Source organism: Brachycentrus maculatus, unplaced genomic scaffold (assembly GCF_059751285.1).
Source record: "Brachycentrus maculatus isolate JH-2025_06_01 unplaced genomic scaffold, ASM5975128v1 h1tg000086l, whole genome shotgun sequence".
Classification (NCBI taxonomy): Eukaryota; Metazoa; Arthropoda; class Insecta; order Trichoptera; family Brachycentridae; genus Brachycentrus; species Brachycentrus maculatus.
In genome coordinates this window covers 2,615,277-2,632,959 of record NW_028280840.1, presented here as the reverse complement: position 1 = coordinate 2,632,959, position 17,683 = coordinate 2,615,277, and the positions used below count along the sequence as shown (strand labels likewise).

The following is a 17,683-nucleotide window of genomic DNA, read 5'->3' as shown; positions in this document are numbered from 1 at the left end:
AAACACAGATAATGTCGTCTGAAAATTACTTTGTTTATGGCATAATGTCGGTTGTCATTTTCGTCGATGGGGTTTATATTCTTATTCGATGATTAATATATCGTGTATACGTCACCTCCCTGGATATATCTTAATGTTTTAATTATAACTTAAACTCAATAAGTATTTTGTAATAATTTATTTTTAAAAAACACCACTTGTTATTGTCTCTTAGCGTTTGTACATCTCATTAAGACCGTCGCATTTACATTTTGATGTGTTGATTATTCCAAAAGGTTTTTCATTATTTGTTATTGTGCCAGTTTCTTAAGAAGTGTGAGTATACAATCATAATAATTTCTGAAATACCTACTTATCAATAATTAGTTTTTTTTAGCCAAATGATCGGTAATTGACATAATTCCATCACTTTGTCTTGTCATGGCCTCTCCTTTTTTTGTTTTCAAATGGAGGAAATTAGTTGAAAATGACCTATAACAATAATGTAAATATGTTGTTGGATATTAACGTACAAAATAAGTTGAAAATCTTAAACATTTTATTTGATATTCTGAATCTTGATCTAAGATAAAAATAATTAATCTTTGTTCATTGAATATAAATATGGAATTTCATTTCTTTTTAATTTCGCGGTATTGTATTTCCTTCGGCTCTACCGCCATGACAAAGGTGGCCGCCATCAATAAATTCTAGTAAAAAAAACATAAGGAATTTGTGATACTACAAATTCGCCTCTGGGTAGCATCTAATCATATCACTTTTTAGAAAAAATCTCGTATTTATTATGGTGTCTCAGCTACGCCTCAAATTGGCAAGATTAAAAACATATATTTTTTTGTTGAGAGAAACCTTACTTGCCCCTTGAGGTAGTATTTTATGAAAATGACGCCATATAAATTATCCAAAATTATTATTATTGCCCCACCCCAGAGCGGATGAATCTTTCTTTCTTCGTATACTTTATTACATTAATAAAAAAACAAGTTTCGTATAGTTATCAAAATTCAACTTTACCTGATAGTGTCGTACTGGTTATCTCCAATAATTGATTAGAATATTTTTACTGCTGTGTACATCATGCTCATTCAGGGAAAAAGTTATTATTAGTCAATGAAAAAAAAATTTTTTTCGTTTTTTTAATACTGACCCTTAAAAATTTATTTAAGCGAATTGTAAATATTTTTCTTTACCCTTTATATGTTTTTGTCTTAACAAATCTTATAGCAATCCTGATAGAATCCAATTTTTAAATGTTTGTAACTCAAAGAAAAATCATTTGCTTCAGTTTTAACTGTGTTATCCTATGCTATCCTTTCATGAATTATAGTTTTGACTATATTTGTTCATATTTATTTTTCAGAACAATGGCAGCAGGCCCGTATAATTACTCCTACATCTTCAAATATATAATCATTGGTGATATGGGTGTTGGGAAATCGTGTCTACTTCACCAATTTACAGAAAAGAAATGTATGTTTCTTTCAATTTTGTTTATCATATGCTTCAATTGTCCGCCTCCATGGTGTAATGGTTAGCGTGTTTAGCTACCATGCTGGAGGTCCCGTGTACGATTCCCAGGGGGGGTGAAAATAAATATTAGTGATTTTTCACTGTAATATTTATTTAAAATTACTCTGGACTGGTCCCTGAAGCGCAGGAGTGATCACCTTGCCTCCATGTAACTAAAAATTAAAATAACACTGCGTCAGTACGATGCAGTGCCTTATGCACCATCGGGTGCGTATAAAGGGTTATGATGATGATGATGATGTTAATTAGACAAAATAATAACATTCTTATACATAATCAGCAAATTTCAATATTCTTATCACCACTATTTAGAATGTCATGCTAGCTATCTTTAAGGATGTAGTGCATGAATAATTAAACTATGGTGATCGATTTTAACACATTTCGGACGGGTGTTTTTTTTAAGCCTGCAGACTGCTGGCTTCAAAATTTAATAATTGTGTACATGTAGTGTAGAGTTTAGACCTTAACAAAGAGATTGGTACATAATATTCATTTAAAAACATTAAATAATTCCTTATTTTCTGACTTTGAAATTAGGCCGGCGCAGAAGGTAAAAATAGACTTCTCGTCATTAAGCATAAATCAACCGAACGGGTAGAAATACCTTCCGTCCTTAGTGTTAACAGTGTAAATTTTTATTTAAGTTACATTATTCTTGTAGTTATGGCTGATTGTCCCCACACTATTGGAGTTGAATTTGGCACTCGGATCATAGAGGTGTCGGGACAGAAAATAAAGTTGCAGATTTGGGATACAGCTGGACAAGAGAGGTTCCGAGCAGTCACTCGATCTTATTATCGTGGTGCTGCGGGAGCACTTATGGTTTATGACATAACTCGGAGGTAAAACAAATTGATATATTTGTATTTTTCCTTGTTTTCACCACTTTTATGAAGTGTAAAAAGGGTGGATTAGTTATTGTCCATAGTACATAACATTGTACAATCAATAAATTTTTATTTTTAATACACAGCTTCATATCTAACACTTGCGAAAAATCATTTATCCTTAGGACTTACTTACAATTTATGACCTTGAAATATATTTCCATTGCTGCATCACCTTATAACGTTAAATAACATAACGCCTATGGCAGAATCCATTACAAACTATTATTTTAAGTATTTGATCAATAAATAACTCAAAGGATGTAATATACAACATTTAAAACTGATGCAATCTAAATTCACATCAAGGTTGCAAAATGGTAATGAGCCCATTTGTAAAAAAACATGTGTATTGTGAAATTTTATGCTGTTTTGTAAAAGAAAATATCATTTTATAAACAGAACATTTCAATACAAGCATTTCCTTTAATCAATGCAGCAAAATTTTATAAATGTCATTTATCTTTGTTCAATAAAAAGTAATGAAAAATTCAACATCGAATGATAAAACGCCCATTTTTATGTTTGATATTATGTTAAACAGGTCAACTTACAACCACCTAAGTAGCTGGCTCACTGATACACGCAATCTAACCAACCCCAGTACTGTCATATTCCTTATTGGGAATAAATCTGATTTGGAGGGACAACGCGATGTCACATATGAAGAAGCAAAACAATTTGCCGATGACAATGGCCTTATGTTTGTAGAAGCAAGTGCCAAAACGTGAGTTCTATTAAATGACATATTTTTCTTTATGGACTTATCAGTTGAATACAAATTAACCCTTAAAATTTTCCGTTTCTTCTCTTCATATGTTCTCCTTAAGGTGGGGACTGACCGGAGCATTGAGTCGTAACATAACATTCGCGGCGAGCATCCGACATCGGATGGAGTACTAGGAACGAGCGGCTAGCTGATCGGCTCGCTGTACTAACTATACCAATTCTCGCATCGTAACGTGTTACGTTACGACGAAATGACTCCGGTCAATCCCCACCTTTATACATTACTCTTCTCAGGACAAAACAAACTATGAGAAAAGGAAGGTGTTAATTTGAGGTCACAATAGACCTAATATAGTCGCAGTGTCATAAGGGATGCAAGATCCCTTGACCTCACAACAACAACAAAAAAAACAAAAAAAAGTGTTAATTTTCCCATTTTATTTAGTGTATGTTCGATGTTATCAATTTATTATTTACTGGTGAAGCTCGTTATTTATGCTTATTGTTGTTACTTGTATGATATTGTTATATTATCAAACAACTTGATTTTGTCATTTTTTTATTAGTCTATCTACTGCTGACACAAATGCACCGTTTGTATAAAGGTATATAAGTCAAAATTAAAACATAACACGGGACCTTAGGCATATATGGGTATATGATACTAACACCTGAATATGGGTTTAACTTAACTTTTAATGTAAACACCTGTATATCACTTTATGAATATACCACCAGGTCATAATTTTGATTCTAAAAGTAGATTCCACAGCACTATTTTCCTGTCAATACGAATTATTCTGCTGTAAAAAGGGTAAAGGCACATTGTTAATTTACTTTCAGGGGTGAAAATGTAGAAGAAGCCTTTCTGGAAACTGCCAAGAAAATATACCAGAGCATCCAAGACGGGCGTCTAGATTTAAACGCGGCTGAATCTGGTGTTCAACACAAACCCGCGCAACCCGGCCGACCTCTCACCGATCAACCCGAACCTAAAGATAATTGCTCTTGCTAACTAAATATGTTGTAAACTTACGCAATATTCTTTTATGGGTGAAATATGAGACATTCCGTATATGTTTATATCAAAGTGGCTTACTCAGATAAAATGTTTGCAATACGAGTACATCGTGATTTTTACTAGCATTATTTTAAAGAACCATGGAACTGTATTAAAATCGTGATGTACATAAAAATATTTTTAAATTATCGATCATATATTTATATTTTTCTTCCTTTCATTAAAATTTTATATTACATGAAAATTCTACTTATTCAACACATTCTGTGCATCGAATACGGCTCGCGGGTCCATCAAATATTGGAGCCACGCGTTGACGGGAGTCGTGTTGAATATAGATAAAGATTTGTAAGGTTTTATGTGTTTTGAAAACACAAAAGAATACACTTATTTATGATGTTAAAACGGAAAGTAGAATTTAATTTTTAATAAAGCTATGGGTTTTTAAAAATTTGCAAATTTCAACGTGTTAATAAATATTCTATTATATTATTAAAAATATGAAGAAAAAAATCACTTTGAAAATTTAAAATACCATTTCTGACTATTAAGAAAAATATTTTGTTACTAGCAGTTTTTTATAAAATCAAGAGAATTTGTGATGGTTTAAAAATAAGCTTATTTAATTTTTAATGAAATTTAATTTGATGAATTTAATTATAATAATACTACGGTATAATCTCACCAATGTGACTATATAAAACCTGATTATATTGGATTATTGAAATGCAATGAAAAACAAATACATATGTGAAAATGTGCTTGAAAAATATTTGTGCTTGTATTTAAGATAATATTTATGCACTCCCTAGATATGAATTTTCGAGTACTACTCACATAATCATGGCCTTTCCCTGACTTGCAATTGCCGGTTCACTGGACATACCAGACCTCTAAAGTACCGGATTAGTGAGATTCTACTTTAATGTATGATCTTTATATAGGATCATTTTCTTTATATATGTAATCTCTTTATATTTGAAGAAATTTTGAAGAAATGATCTTAACTTCAGTTCTAAAATATTGTTTTGGAGCATTATTATAATAATAAAACTCAATCCTGTCAAAGTAAATTGAGACTCATTCTTTAATACGTTCTCCGTATGTGAAATTTTACATACATAAAAGAGGATACAAACATAACATCAAAAGGATTGCATTAACTAAATACATTTTTTTGAGAAATTTCTCATTAGTGAACGTGTTAAAGATGACTTAGTTGGCTTTGTAATGGCAATATCTTTTTTTTCCTTTCTCAGTATTATTTAAATAATGGATGTCTTAATCATATTTTTTCGCTGTCATTTATAATTCAAATATTCCTATTTAGTATACTTCGTTGGTACAAAACAGATTTTAGTATTTTTTAAATGCAAATATAAAAAAATACACTATTTAAGTGTTTATATGTATACATATCTTAAAGCTTGATTGATGAAACCATTACTCTCACTGCTAGATTATTTAATTTTGCATCATTTCATGGTTCAACAATATTGCACTATTAGGATTTTTTTACAAGAGTTAAGATTGCGTGCAAAGTATAAAATGCTTTATGGTTAGAGTTATGTGGAACTCTGCAATAATTATAGTTCAAATACAAATTGACCAATATTCTTACTTTGTTTTCCTTTTCGACACGAAAAGGGTTGTTATGGATGAAGAAAAGGGTTGAAACAACCGTAAACAAATATTGGCTTACACGATTTTATTATGTTTGCTAACATATCATCAATTAATCTAATGTTAAATGAGCACAGCTTCAAATGAATTTAAACCACAGTTGATATTTACAAACTACATATGAATTTTATGTGTGCTATCTTTTAAATGTCTGCCTCCATAGTGTAATGTTTTTCCTTTTTTTGTCTGCTTCCGTAGTATAATGGTCAGCACGCTTGGCTACCATACTGGAAGTCCCGGGTTCAATTCCCAGGGGGGGGGGGTCAAATAAATGTAAGTGATAATTCACTCTAATATTTACTCAATATTACCCTGGACTGGTACCTGAAGCGGAGAACTGATCACCTTTCCTTCATGTGTTAACAATCAAGATAACACTGTGTTTATATAATGCAGTGCCCTATGCACCGTCAGGCGCGGATAAGGGTTGTAGATCTTTTAAAATTATAGTTGCATATTCTCTTAGAATATACATGGCTTGCTGGAACCATAGAGTATTTTAAATGAGAGAAAGTGCATCCTTACAACTAATTTGCCCTTTCTTTTAAGAAAATTTTGGGAACTGCGCAAGGAACGTCACATCTTTTTTTTATGTAGTGTCATTCTAGACATATTTTAATCTACTCCTAAAACTAGTTACAATGTTCTGCTCTTAAAAGAAAATTCCTGATGCATACATGCTTTTAAACCTTCTACATAATGTCATAATGCAATTTTGGAAATTAAATCAAGTTAACAATCAACAAATGTATTAATATATTAACAAAAAAAATTATGTTTTACCATCACGCGATCAAAAATCAAATATTACTTGATTGAAAAGAATATACCTTTGTATTGTACAAGACAATATTTATGTATTTTCAATGTGCCATAGTTGTAGAACAATGACAAATGTGCAAAAATTCAAAATACTCTTACATATTAAAAAAGTAAATAGTTTTAAAAATATGAATGATCGGATGTCCAAAAAACAAGTCCACCTAATGGTATACAAAATTGTATATTTCTTTTATTAGCCTTAAAAATTCCCAGGCAGTGTAACAACGGTTCTGATTTACAATCATCTAAGAAAAAGAAATACTGAACTGTTCTTCTGTAAACTTTATAAATCACATACGTCATTATTCTACGATCATGGCAATTTGTTTTTTTATACATATAAGAAATTTGCTCTAGTGGATTACATAAAAAGTTTGTTTATGCACTAATAATTTATAAAGAATGACTATCAGGAGACTAGAATGGAATGACTATCATATGACTATGGAGGTGTTTAATCATTATGTATCTCTCTCCCTCTTCACATGATAGCACAAAAATATGAAATACCCTTTTATTTTTTTTAAATTAATGTTTTTTTTTCAATCTTTTCATCGCTTTTTTTTTAAAGTTCACTGTAAAATGTTTTCCGCGTAGTCATATTTGTTGCTTATTGCTGTCTTTTCCTTCGGATGACTTTCTTAAATCTGATTTTTAAATGAATAGAGAAGTATCGAAACATGACAGGCACAATACTGTTTATTTATATGTATTATATTCTTAAAGTTTTGCAAACAGATAAGTAGACTTTACATTTAAAATAATTGAATTTGAAAAATTACAAGCTACGAATACATCGTTGAGTAAAGTAAAGATGAATGACTGGTACTTACCTTGTAGAACTTTAGAGTAGTATGCAATAAAGATTTTTAGTACACTCATATATTTTATCATTCGTTAACTTTTAAAAGATCTGATATTGAGTACTTTTAAAAATGAATAAACGGTTTCAAAAATCTGTATAATTCATACTGGTCTTGCATAATTTTCAGTGATACATTTAATTTAACTTTTGTGCATTGCATTTTATTATAACATATTTTACTCTATAATATTTTTAATATATCTTACATGCATTTTACTCAATTACAAGAAAAGAAATCTGTCCATATGCTGTATTATTTATTGATTTGACATTAACTTTGTGGAATAAATGATTTGAATATATAAATAAGATGTTTGTATAAGGCCACTTTTTGAGTTTATTAATGTAAACATGACTAGTTTCGAGAACTACAGATGTTATCAAAACTAGTCATGTTTACATGAACAAACTCAAAAAGTGGTCTTATTCAAGTACTTTATTTCTTATATTTAAATGTCCATATGCTGTAGCACAGAATCCGTACAGTGTATCGACCCCTCTTACGCATACTGTCATAAGCCACAAAATGCAATTTTTAGGATTCAAGCATGTTTTGTCCTGTATATTTATTTAGGGTTACTAGTTTTGTATTGAAGAAAAATAAAATTAGGTGCAAAAATATTCTAGTATTTAAAATTCAAAATTATTAATTTGTAGCTTATGATAGTATGAATATGAGGGGTCCCATATATTGACAGTCATAAGGAGAAATGTATAATATATTGAGTGCCAAAGAGATAACTTCTCTGGAAAGTCATTAAAAGTTTATTAAAATATTTTAAAAAACTTGTTATTTTATTCTAAAATTTAAATGGCTCTTATATTTAAAGCAAATCTCCGTACAATTGTCGATATAATAAACATGGCTTAATATACTAATTATATATTATTTTAGAACAAAAATACAGCAATAAAAAATATGTTTAACGCATCCTGGTAATAAATGTGATAGATCAGTCATGTGTGCATATTTCGACTGTAATATACTGATTGGTCAGAAGATTTTAGTATGTTCAAACAAATACCCCCTCCCCGCGGTCTTATATCAATAATTTCTTAAGTATATGAAGATTATGCAGGCGCCACAATCATTAAAAAATATTTTTAATGGAATTTCAAATGTCGCATTTTCAGGGATGTCTTGCAAGTTTGAAAGGGTTTTATCAATATATTGTCTACAGGACTCCTTAAATTCATTCGACGATGCTACCACAGGCACTTTCATGCTCAGATGTCCAGGCCAAACATTCAGATACAGCAAACCAATAAAGTTAGCATATTGCTTCATACTAGTAGAATATTACATATTATAGATGGAATTAAACCCACAATGATAACTAAATCCACTTTAAGTATTATTTATTGAATTCAAAAAAGATAACTACACCAATAAAAGAAAAAAAAGCAAATACTATTCCGAGCATTAGCATTTTTGAAAAATATTAGGTTACGTCTATGTTTATTAGCTATTATGAATTTCAATCACACCTACCAAAATATCATAATGTCATTTATTTACGGAATGCAATCTATCTGAAATTAGTTTCATCCCTCTCCTGTGTATTAATAAAATATGTATTTATGTTTAATTAAACAAATATGTATTTTTGCGTGATCACTGCAAAAATGATACATATTTTTTATTGATAAAAAGGCCTCTCTTTAATCCGTCCAACCTGATGATTCTATCATTGTGAATTGGCGTACAGACAAATATATTGAGGGGCTGCATTTAATGAATGCCTTTTAATCCATTTTAAGATTTAAGAGTTTGGTAGTGTAGTTTATTGGGGGGGAAAATAGCTTACACATGTGACATTTTCATAGCATTTGCATAGCAGTTTACACAAACTAAGGCAGCTCAAAATTAAAACCAAATTTCAATATTTGCTTTAAACGAATACTCTGTTCTTTTTAAGAACATAAAAAGAACAGAGTACTACCTAAGGTGATTATTTATTCCAAAATATCATTTATTTTACTGAGCCTTTGTTTGGTTACGGTGTCGAAAAGACAATGTGCCAGGTTTCAGCGGAGGTAAAGCACAGACATATATTGTTTCGTTTGAATTCTTTCTGAAGATAATTCTCCAATATGTACACACTTTGCATTGAAACATTAAATTTAGAGGAACGATAATGATGGGTTTAGTAATTCAAGCATTTGTGTCACATATTGAAACAATAATATGGAAACGCGCAAGTGTTTGCACTGCTCAGCCTTCATTAACTATTTAATCTAATATAAAAATGGAGCTTATATACTTTTTTTTATGCATTGGTGTAAATTTTTGGAGTCAAAATCAGTTTTTATCACCAAATCTGTGGTGCCTTTACGAATTCTACGGATAATCTTATCAATGTGCAATAAACTCCATATGTATAATATCTATATTTCTGTCACATGAACAATATCTAAAGTTAAGTGAACCATCTCTATAGCATCTTTAGTTTAGTCCTGTGTTCAGCATCAGGGCAGTTATTCCATATGGAAGTTAGCATCACTGTAACGTTACTTCTGGACTTTTTTGTCTGATCTTTTTCTCTGATGATTAGCATCGTCAGGAAACTGAAGATACCGAAGGAAAAAATAATAGCTGTTTTTTATCAAATAGAAGAAAAGTCAAAGTTAAAACGTTGATTTCTGTATGGAATTCCAGCCCAGAGTTCTTTGAGTAAGTAAATCGTAAGGGTTAAGGTTTTTTAAATGCTGCAAAAACCCATGAAAAATGATGTGTCATAAAGATTTTGTTTTTAAATCTTGAAATGAGTATTTTTATTTGTTAATTGATGATTAGTTATTAAAGTTCTGTTCTTTAGTCATGTTGAACTGTTTCAGGTTCAACTCCAGCTAGGTCAACAAAATAAGTATTTTTTTCACATAAATATTTGCAGCAATAATGAAAATATTTTTTTTTAATTAAATTTTTCTCTTATTTGCTTTTAAAATTGAGCAGCCATAGACATTTATAATTAACTTCACAGATAATCATATCTGTATCTAAAGCAATACAAAAGTCACTCAATATCTACTTCTTGCTATAAATATATATGTATATATTTTCTTCAGTTAAAAATCAAATGTACATGTTTATGTTGCCGGTTGTCAAAATAAATAATTTGTCGTATAGTAAAAAATAACACAAGTTTTTTATTACTAAAATTTGTCCAATTTACAAAAATTCACTGTGTAGTGACTGTGCTTCACCCATTTATTTATCTTATATTAGTAAACAATAATGTCATTATTACCGTGTAACTGCATATTTTTCTATATATCATAATATAAGAATATAATATACATAATTATTTAGGTTTATAGGATATTATAATTTATAAAAAGTTTATAAAATTGTATATAATTTTTTTCCTTTGTCACCGACTTGTAAGATAGCATTATGTTCTTGTGATTATATGTAAAATTATCCAAAAATAAATGTTATTAAAACATATATCACATAAAATATTATTTTGTAGAATATATCGCGGGCATACTAGCAGAATGTGTTCAGTCATATAAATATGTTCCAGGATAATGGAGTTCAAAAGAGAATACTTTATTCTAGGCATTCTCAGACATTAGTATTTTTTTTCTTTTAAATTATTACTTATCAAATGTTAATAATATTCTTTTGAGTAAATACATGCAAAATAATACCTTAAAGTACTTAATTTACAATTGTTAAGTAATAATTTCATTTAAATAAAAGAGTTCTGTGTAAGAATTTTATGCTCCACTATGTATTCGGAAATATGCTTGTATGATTTTAATGCATTCTACTAGTATGCCCTCAAAAATCATTTTTTATGACTGAAATGATACCTTTGCATAATTAACAATGGTTATCCATTTTATTAACCCATCCAAGTTCTGAAATAAAAAGCTGTAGTTGTCGAAGGTACAAACCTTACCCACTATCACTAGTCCATTTTTAGTTGGTTGGAAGATATTGTTTCATAACAATAACCCTGCCAATGTACATATATTATGTATAAGATGGTTTAATACAGTACATTCAGATTTTCTCGATCACTAGAGAAAAAAAATCATATAGTTCTCCAGCAATCATTTTTTTTAGCAAAAATTCTAAGAAAATTAGAAAAAAAAATTTTGGAAAGGTTGCAAATAAGAATGCTTATTTATTTTTACAAATATATATTTATTGTAGAAAGTAAGTTCTGTGGAACTTACTAACTTTACTTTAATATTAAACCTTGGCTTTAATATTTTATTTCAATGGTTTGGTTATAATGCTGTAATTATACTAGTACACATTCCGATTGTGAAAGTATACCAAAATACCCCCCCCCCCTCGCAATTATTTTTTTTGTAAAGAGCGTGACCAAATAAGTTTCTGTGAATGCATTTTTATTCAGTGTATTCTACGTGTAAAGAAAAATCACAATTCATTTCTGCTTCTTTTACATTCTGGAGGTAAACAATCTGCATCATCATTTTTATTTGAATGTTCATCTTTTATCGAAACAAATACAGCAGCTTTCCCACGTTTTCTATTATCTGAAATTAAGTTAATTATATTGAAAAAAAAATAGATTCTTTTTTTTGTCAATATGGATTACAATAAAATAATGTTTATAATCTCCAAAGTATATTAAAAAGTAATAAATAATGGATATTATAATAAATAACAGAACGAGCGGACCACAGATGTTGGTTAATTAGTCACTTGTTAGACCCTTGCCTTTTTGGAATTACCCTTTAGGAATCTTACATTGTTGTAAACATAATATTACCTATTTTTTACTGTCATTTTCAAGGCAATTACTATATGACTTAAATGTTGATAAATAAATTGAATGGTTTAAAAAAAAATAACAAAAATAGTCAATGATTTTATTAATCTCAACTCAAGTTTAGAAAAATTGTCTAATTTGGACTCAAAATTTACAAAAAATACCCCTTGTAACATGATTTATCAATTAAATAATTTTTTGTTGCACCATAAAAAAATAAAAGCTTTAGTATTTTTTATTTAAAATATAGATATTTATGTAAGTTGCTAGTGGTGCGCTTCGTTCTGTAAGGTGTGTATGTACATATACCTGCTTTTAGTAATAATCTTCTAGCATTCTCAGTCATGGAACGTTTACACAGTTGTTCGTTCAATCCAAAAACAAGACCTCTGAAATAAACAAAATGAAGGAAAATATAATAAACACACATGTTCTTAATAATATAAAAAAGAACAAAGTTGTCTTACAAATGTCACTGCATCACAACTTCATATTTACAAATGTGCTTTAAATTCTTAGAACAATTTGTTGAAATGCTCGATATGCCGTGCATTCTTAAAAGCTTGGTGTGTTTTAATAATTCATTCAGAAAGTAAGAAATTTTAGCATCAAGGGCTGATAATAATGTATAGGATAGTATTTGCAATAAAAATCCTCTTGTATAACATTACAGGCGTTAATGATTGGATTCTGTGATTTATGATAAGATAACTGTTACTAGATTAATGGTTATTTAAAATATCATACATATTTAAGTTTTAAATCCATAAAATTAGAAAGGTGTGCTGAGATGGTTTGGATATGTGGAACAGATGAGTGAGGAAAGAACAGTAAAACAAATTTATGAGGCAAATGTAGTTGAAAATAGGAGCAGGGTAAGACCGAGGAAAACCCGGCACAATCAAGAATGTCAAATACTTGAAAGCGGTCAGATCAGGAGACAAAATAATGACCTGACATGTAGGAGTAGATGCGTGAATGTGGAAGAGGCGAATGTTTGCAAAGACAAAGTAGCGTGGCATTCCATTCTCCCTGCCTACCCTTGCAGGGAAGCGGCGCGATGGTCTGTTGTCATTTAAATTTTAAAAGGATACAAATTGATAATATCATAAGGTCCTCTTATTTGGTACTCATTTTCAGCTCCGCTCGTCAATATCATATTGGCTGACTTGCCAATTGCATGATATAGGTGGGCTCGTTGAATGATGTTCCTTCTGCACGAAGAATCCTTAATTGCCGGGGAATACATGACTTCAAAAAATATTCCTCTTTCCACTGCTTGTTTATACAATTTCCGGTTTATTTTCATGATTGAGTTTACTTCTGGAGAGAATGATATGACATCCACATCCATGGTGGTACATGCATGGTTCAAGGCCGCAGGAGTAGAAGGTATGATAGCTAAAATATCATATTTTTTTAAATTTTCAGACTGGTTCTGAAAAGTAAGTAATTTAGTATTAAATATTCATATATTTACATTACTTATCTATTAGTTTTTATAAAGAATTACATAATAATAATAATAATAATAAAACCCTTATCCGCACCCCAATGGTGCATAGGGCACTGTGTCATATAAACGCAGTGTTATCTTGATCGTTTATACATGAAGGAAAGGTGATCAGTCCTCCGCTTCAGGTACCAGTCCATGGTAATTTTGAATAAATATTACAGTGAAAAAATCACTTATATTTATTTCACCCCCCTTGGGAATCGAACCCGGGACCTCCAGAACGGTAGCCGAGCGTGCTGACCATTACACTACGGAGGCGGACATAAAGAATTACATACATACATATTACTCAATAATTATCTGGGTAACTAATACAATAGAGGGGAAAATAGAAGACAAGAGAGAGGGGAGCCCCATAAGTTAAGTGCATCGACTAAAATACAAGTCAAGTATCGGATCCTACAAAGGACTCAAAAATCTGACTAAGTTATATAGATGGTCATGGAAGTTATTACATTGTCAAGAGACTAGATTCTTGAATAGCGTATTTCTTTTTTGTAAAAAAAATAAAATATTATTATCCTCTCAATCATAACTTTAAAACAATGATGCTTCTTAACCTTGCATTCTTTCTGTATTTCACCATTCAGACATTCATCATATACAATATTTTTCTGCACATACGTCTGAGAGGTGTTATCATAATTTAATTTAATTCAAAATAATATAATGTAATAATAATGCATACCAATTTTAAACACGAACTTATTTCTGATATTTCTACAGTTAGTCTATGAAGAACGGTTATATTGGTAGCGACATCCTGGAATAAAGAAAATATGTAGTATTTGGATTGTATCCAATAAAAATGATAACATTGTTGAAAAGTCAGGCAATTTTAAAACAGTAATTCCCAAATTCCTCCTACCTAGATCCATGCATCGCTCATAAGAGATGATTTTTATGCCACTTAAAACACCCAAGAATTATTTTTTATAGTATTTTACTTCTAAAAGGAAATGAATTTTATATAGGAAATAAAACAACAATAAATAAAAATTATATAAACGCCTGCGTTCAACTCTTATCATATTTTGTAAGTATTCATTATTACAAAACATTACTTAAATTTATTAAACTCAAATTATTGTCAAAAAAATTATATATTATGGTGGGGACTGACCGGATTCATTTTGTCGTAACGTGTTACGTTACGTTGCGAGCATTCGTATAGTCAGTACAGCGTTCCGAGTGCTCCATCTGAAGTCGGATGCTCGCCGCGAATGTTTCGTTACGACGAAATGCGGAGGTCAGTTCCCAACTTTATCATGGTTCTCAACTACTCAGTTGTTTTGTCTAGCATCCCACCAATCTTAAAATGTTGTTAATAACGAAATAATTTTTAAAAAAAATACCCTGTGAGAAATTTATTAAATATAATAACATAATTATAATGTTTCAATAAAATCGGGCTATAGTGCATGTGGGAAGTTTTTTTTTTCATAAGAAGGAAGAATTTGTGATGTCACAAATTCGCCTTATTAATTCCAAATGATAATTACCTTTGGAACTTGAATTGGCGCTGGGATTATGTCAACAATTTCTCGACTCTCCGATTTCTTGTTCTTTTTCTTTATTTCAAAAATTGATTCACTGATTGTCTTGTTGAGTGCAATTGTTTTGTATCCTACTAAAAAAAATATAATATTTTCATTTTTCAATAAATTTTCTATGGGTAATATTTTAACTCTTGGTCACCAGTCATTAAGGTGCAGGGTTTTCCATGTTAGTGGAGTATGCTTACAGAATAAATCATATTTTGCATATTTTATATTTAAGTTTATTCTCATTAGAAAAGAGGTACACTCAACCCTCATTTTTTTGAAAACGGATACATATCATTTTCTTATATTGAATGTTAGAGGCAACTAAAAAAACACATTGGAGACACTTTATTGTCATTATAACTATTAATCCATGTGGTTATAATTTCTTAATAAACAGCTATAAATTGTTAACAACTTACAGTTTGAAAGTATTTTTATTTTCTTTAAATCAATTTTATCAGATATATTAAAATCACAATACACTTTACACTTGGGAATCATGATGTCCAAAGAATATTCTCGTCGATGACAATAAATCATAAATTACACTATGAAATAATTATTTTCTTATTCATTAAACATAAATTCTAAATTATAAAAAACACGGTTTTTAAACTAAAAAAGTAGGTTACACATAAAATACGCGTGCCGTTTCAAAACTTATTTTATTAGCACACACAAATCACAGACACAGATATACAAATAAAACACCATAGATTCTAGATCAATAACAAAAGTCAAAATGCCATTTATTGGGTTTTGTTCAGATATTTAAGATGTGCGTCAGATGATCATCTAACATTGTTTACATGACAAGTGACTATCACGACTATGTGAACGATATCTATTTGAAGAACACGAGTCTTCATCATCTTTCGTTCGCAACTAGGTACTTGGAGTCACTCAACTGGGAGGTCCTACCCCACCCGCCTTATTCACCTAACTTAGCACTTTGTTTTTGTCCGATGAGCCATGCGTTTGTTGAGCAGCACTTCAATTCCTATGAAGACGTCCAAAAATGCCTTGACGACTGGTTTGGCTCAAAAACCAAGTCAATACTTGAAATAAACCTTGTTTTCGTTTTCATGTAAAATTTTCGCGTTTTTCTTTGTCAAAAACCTGAAATTCTGAGGTCACAGACCTGGTTTATATACAAATATATATATATATATATATATATATATATATATATATATATATATATATATATATATATATATATATATATATATATATATATATATATATATAAATATATATATATATATATATATATATATATATATATATATATATATATATATATATATATATATATATATATATATATATATATATATATATATATATATATATGTATATATATATATATATATATATATATATATATATATATATATATATATATATATATATATATATATATGTATATATATATATATATATATACATATATATATATATATATATATATATATATATATATATATATATATATATATATATATATATATATATATATATATATTTATATATAAATATATATTTATATATATAAATATATATATATATATATTTATATATATATATATATATATATATATATATATATATATATATATATATATATATATATATATATATATATATATATATATATATATATATATATATATATATATATATATATATATATATATATATATATATATATATATATATATATATATATATATATATATATATATATATATATATATATATATATATATATATATATATATATATATATATATATATATATATATATATATATATATATATATATATATATATATATATATATATATATATATATATATATATATATATATATATATATATATATATATATATATATATATATATATATATATATATATATATATATATATATATATATATATATATATATATATATATATATATATATATATATATATATATATATATATATATATATATATATATATATATATATATATATATATATATATATATATATATATATATATATATATATATATATATATTTTTATGTATATATATACATATATAAATATAAATATATATATGAATCTGCTTGATTAAGCGAAGTGTGCAATACTATTAACCTTTATCTGCACCCAAAAGTTCAAAACGCACACATCGTATCACACAGTGTTGCTTTGATCATTACCTACATGAAAGCAAGGTAATATTACATAAGAATAAATATTAAACTAATATCACTAGTATTTATCTTATCCATTCCCTGGAAATGGAACCCGATGCATACAGGTTGATA

General features: G+C 28.6%; 2 protein-coding genes across 3 annotated transcripts; one reads left to right on the top strand and one right to left on the bottom strand.

Moving 5' to 3' along the window:
* The first annotated feature begins 43 nt into the window (after positions 1-43).
* On the top strand, positions 44-10,991 carry Rab14 (RAS oncogene family member Rab14). Its single transcript, XM_088257703.1, has 5 exons — positions 44-315; positions 1,361-1,470; positions 2,195-2,375; positions 2,965-3,147; positions 3,993-10,991. Exons 2-5 carry the CDS (start codon positions 1,365-1,367, stop codon positions 4,162-4,164), a joined length of 642 nt encoding a protein of 213 aa, XP_088113829.1. The 5' UTR covers positions 44-315; positions 1,361-1,364; the 3' UTR covers positions 4,165-10,991.
* Positions 10,992-11,678: 687 nt separating this feature from the next.
* Positions 11,679-16,032, bottom strand: Rpp30 (ribonuclease P protein subunit Rpp30). 2 transcript variants are annotated; one of them, XM_088257701.1, is made up of 6 exons: positions 15,777-16,032; positions 15,313-15,440; positions 14,499-14,573; positions 13,389-13,732; positions 12,604-12,683; positions 11,679-12,058 (listed from the first exon to the last, which is right to left on the bottom strand). In XM_088257701.1, exons 1-6 carry the CDS (start codon positions 15,895-15,897, stop codon positions 11,940-11,942), a joined length of 867 nt encoding a protein of 288 aa, XP_088113827.1. In that variant the 5' UTR covers positions 15,898-16,032; the 3' UTR covers positions 11,679-11,939. The 2 variants fall into 2 exon arrangements, with proteins under 2 accessions (XP_088113827.1, XP_088113828.1); XM_088257702.1 differs by lacking the exons at positions 15,313-15,440; positions 15,777-16,032 and adding an exon at positions 14,934-15,065.
* Positions 16,033-17,683: the final 1,651 nt, after the last annotated feature.

What these genes read in the sequence shown, in the direction of transcription:
- Rpp30 (XM_088257701.1), bottom strand. Translation starts at nt 15,897, where the DNA reads ATGATTTATTGTCATCGACGAGAATATTCTTTGGACATCATGATTCCC. An exon ending in TAAGTTCGTGTTTAAAATTG is followed by an intron (nt 13,733 to 14,498) that starts GTATGCATTATT and finishes CTTACTTTTCAG; the next exon opens with AACCAGTCTGAAAATTTAAA. An exon ending in AAGATTATTACTAAAAGCAG is followed by an intron (nt 12,059 to 12,603) that starts GTATATGTACAT and finishes ACTTAATTTCAG; the next exon opens with ATAATAGAAAACGTGGGAAA.
- Rab14 (XM_088257703.1), top strand. Translation starts at nt 1,365, where the DNA reads ATGGCAGCAGGCCCGTATAATTACTCCTACATCTTCAAATATATAATC. An exon ending in CCAATTTACAGAAAAGAAAT is followed by an intron (nt 1,471 to 2,194) that starts GTATGTTTCTTT and finishes TTATTCTTGTAG; the next exon opens with TTATGGCTGATTGTCCCCAC. An exon ending in GTAGAAGCAAGTGCCAAAAC is followed by an intron (nt 3,148 to 3,992) that starts GTGAGTTCTATT and finishes ATTTACTTTCAG; the next exon opens with GGGTGAAAATGTAGAAGAAG.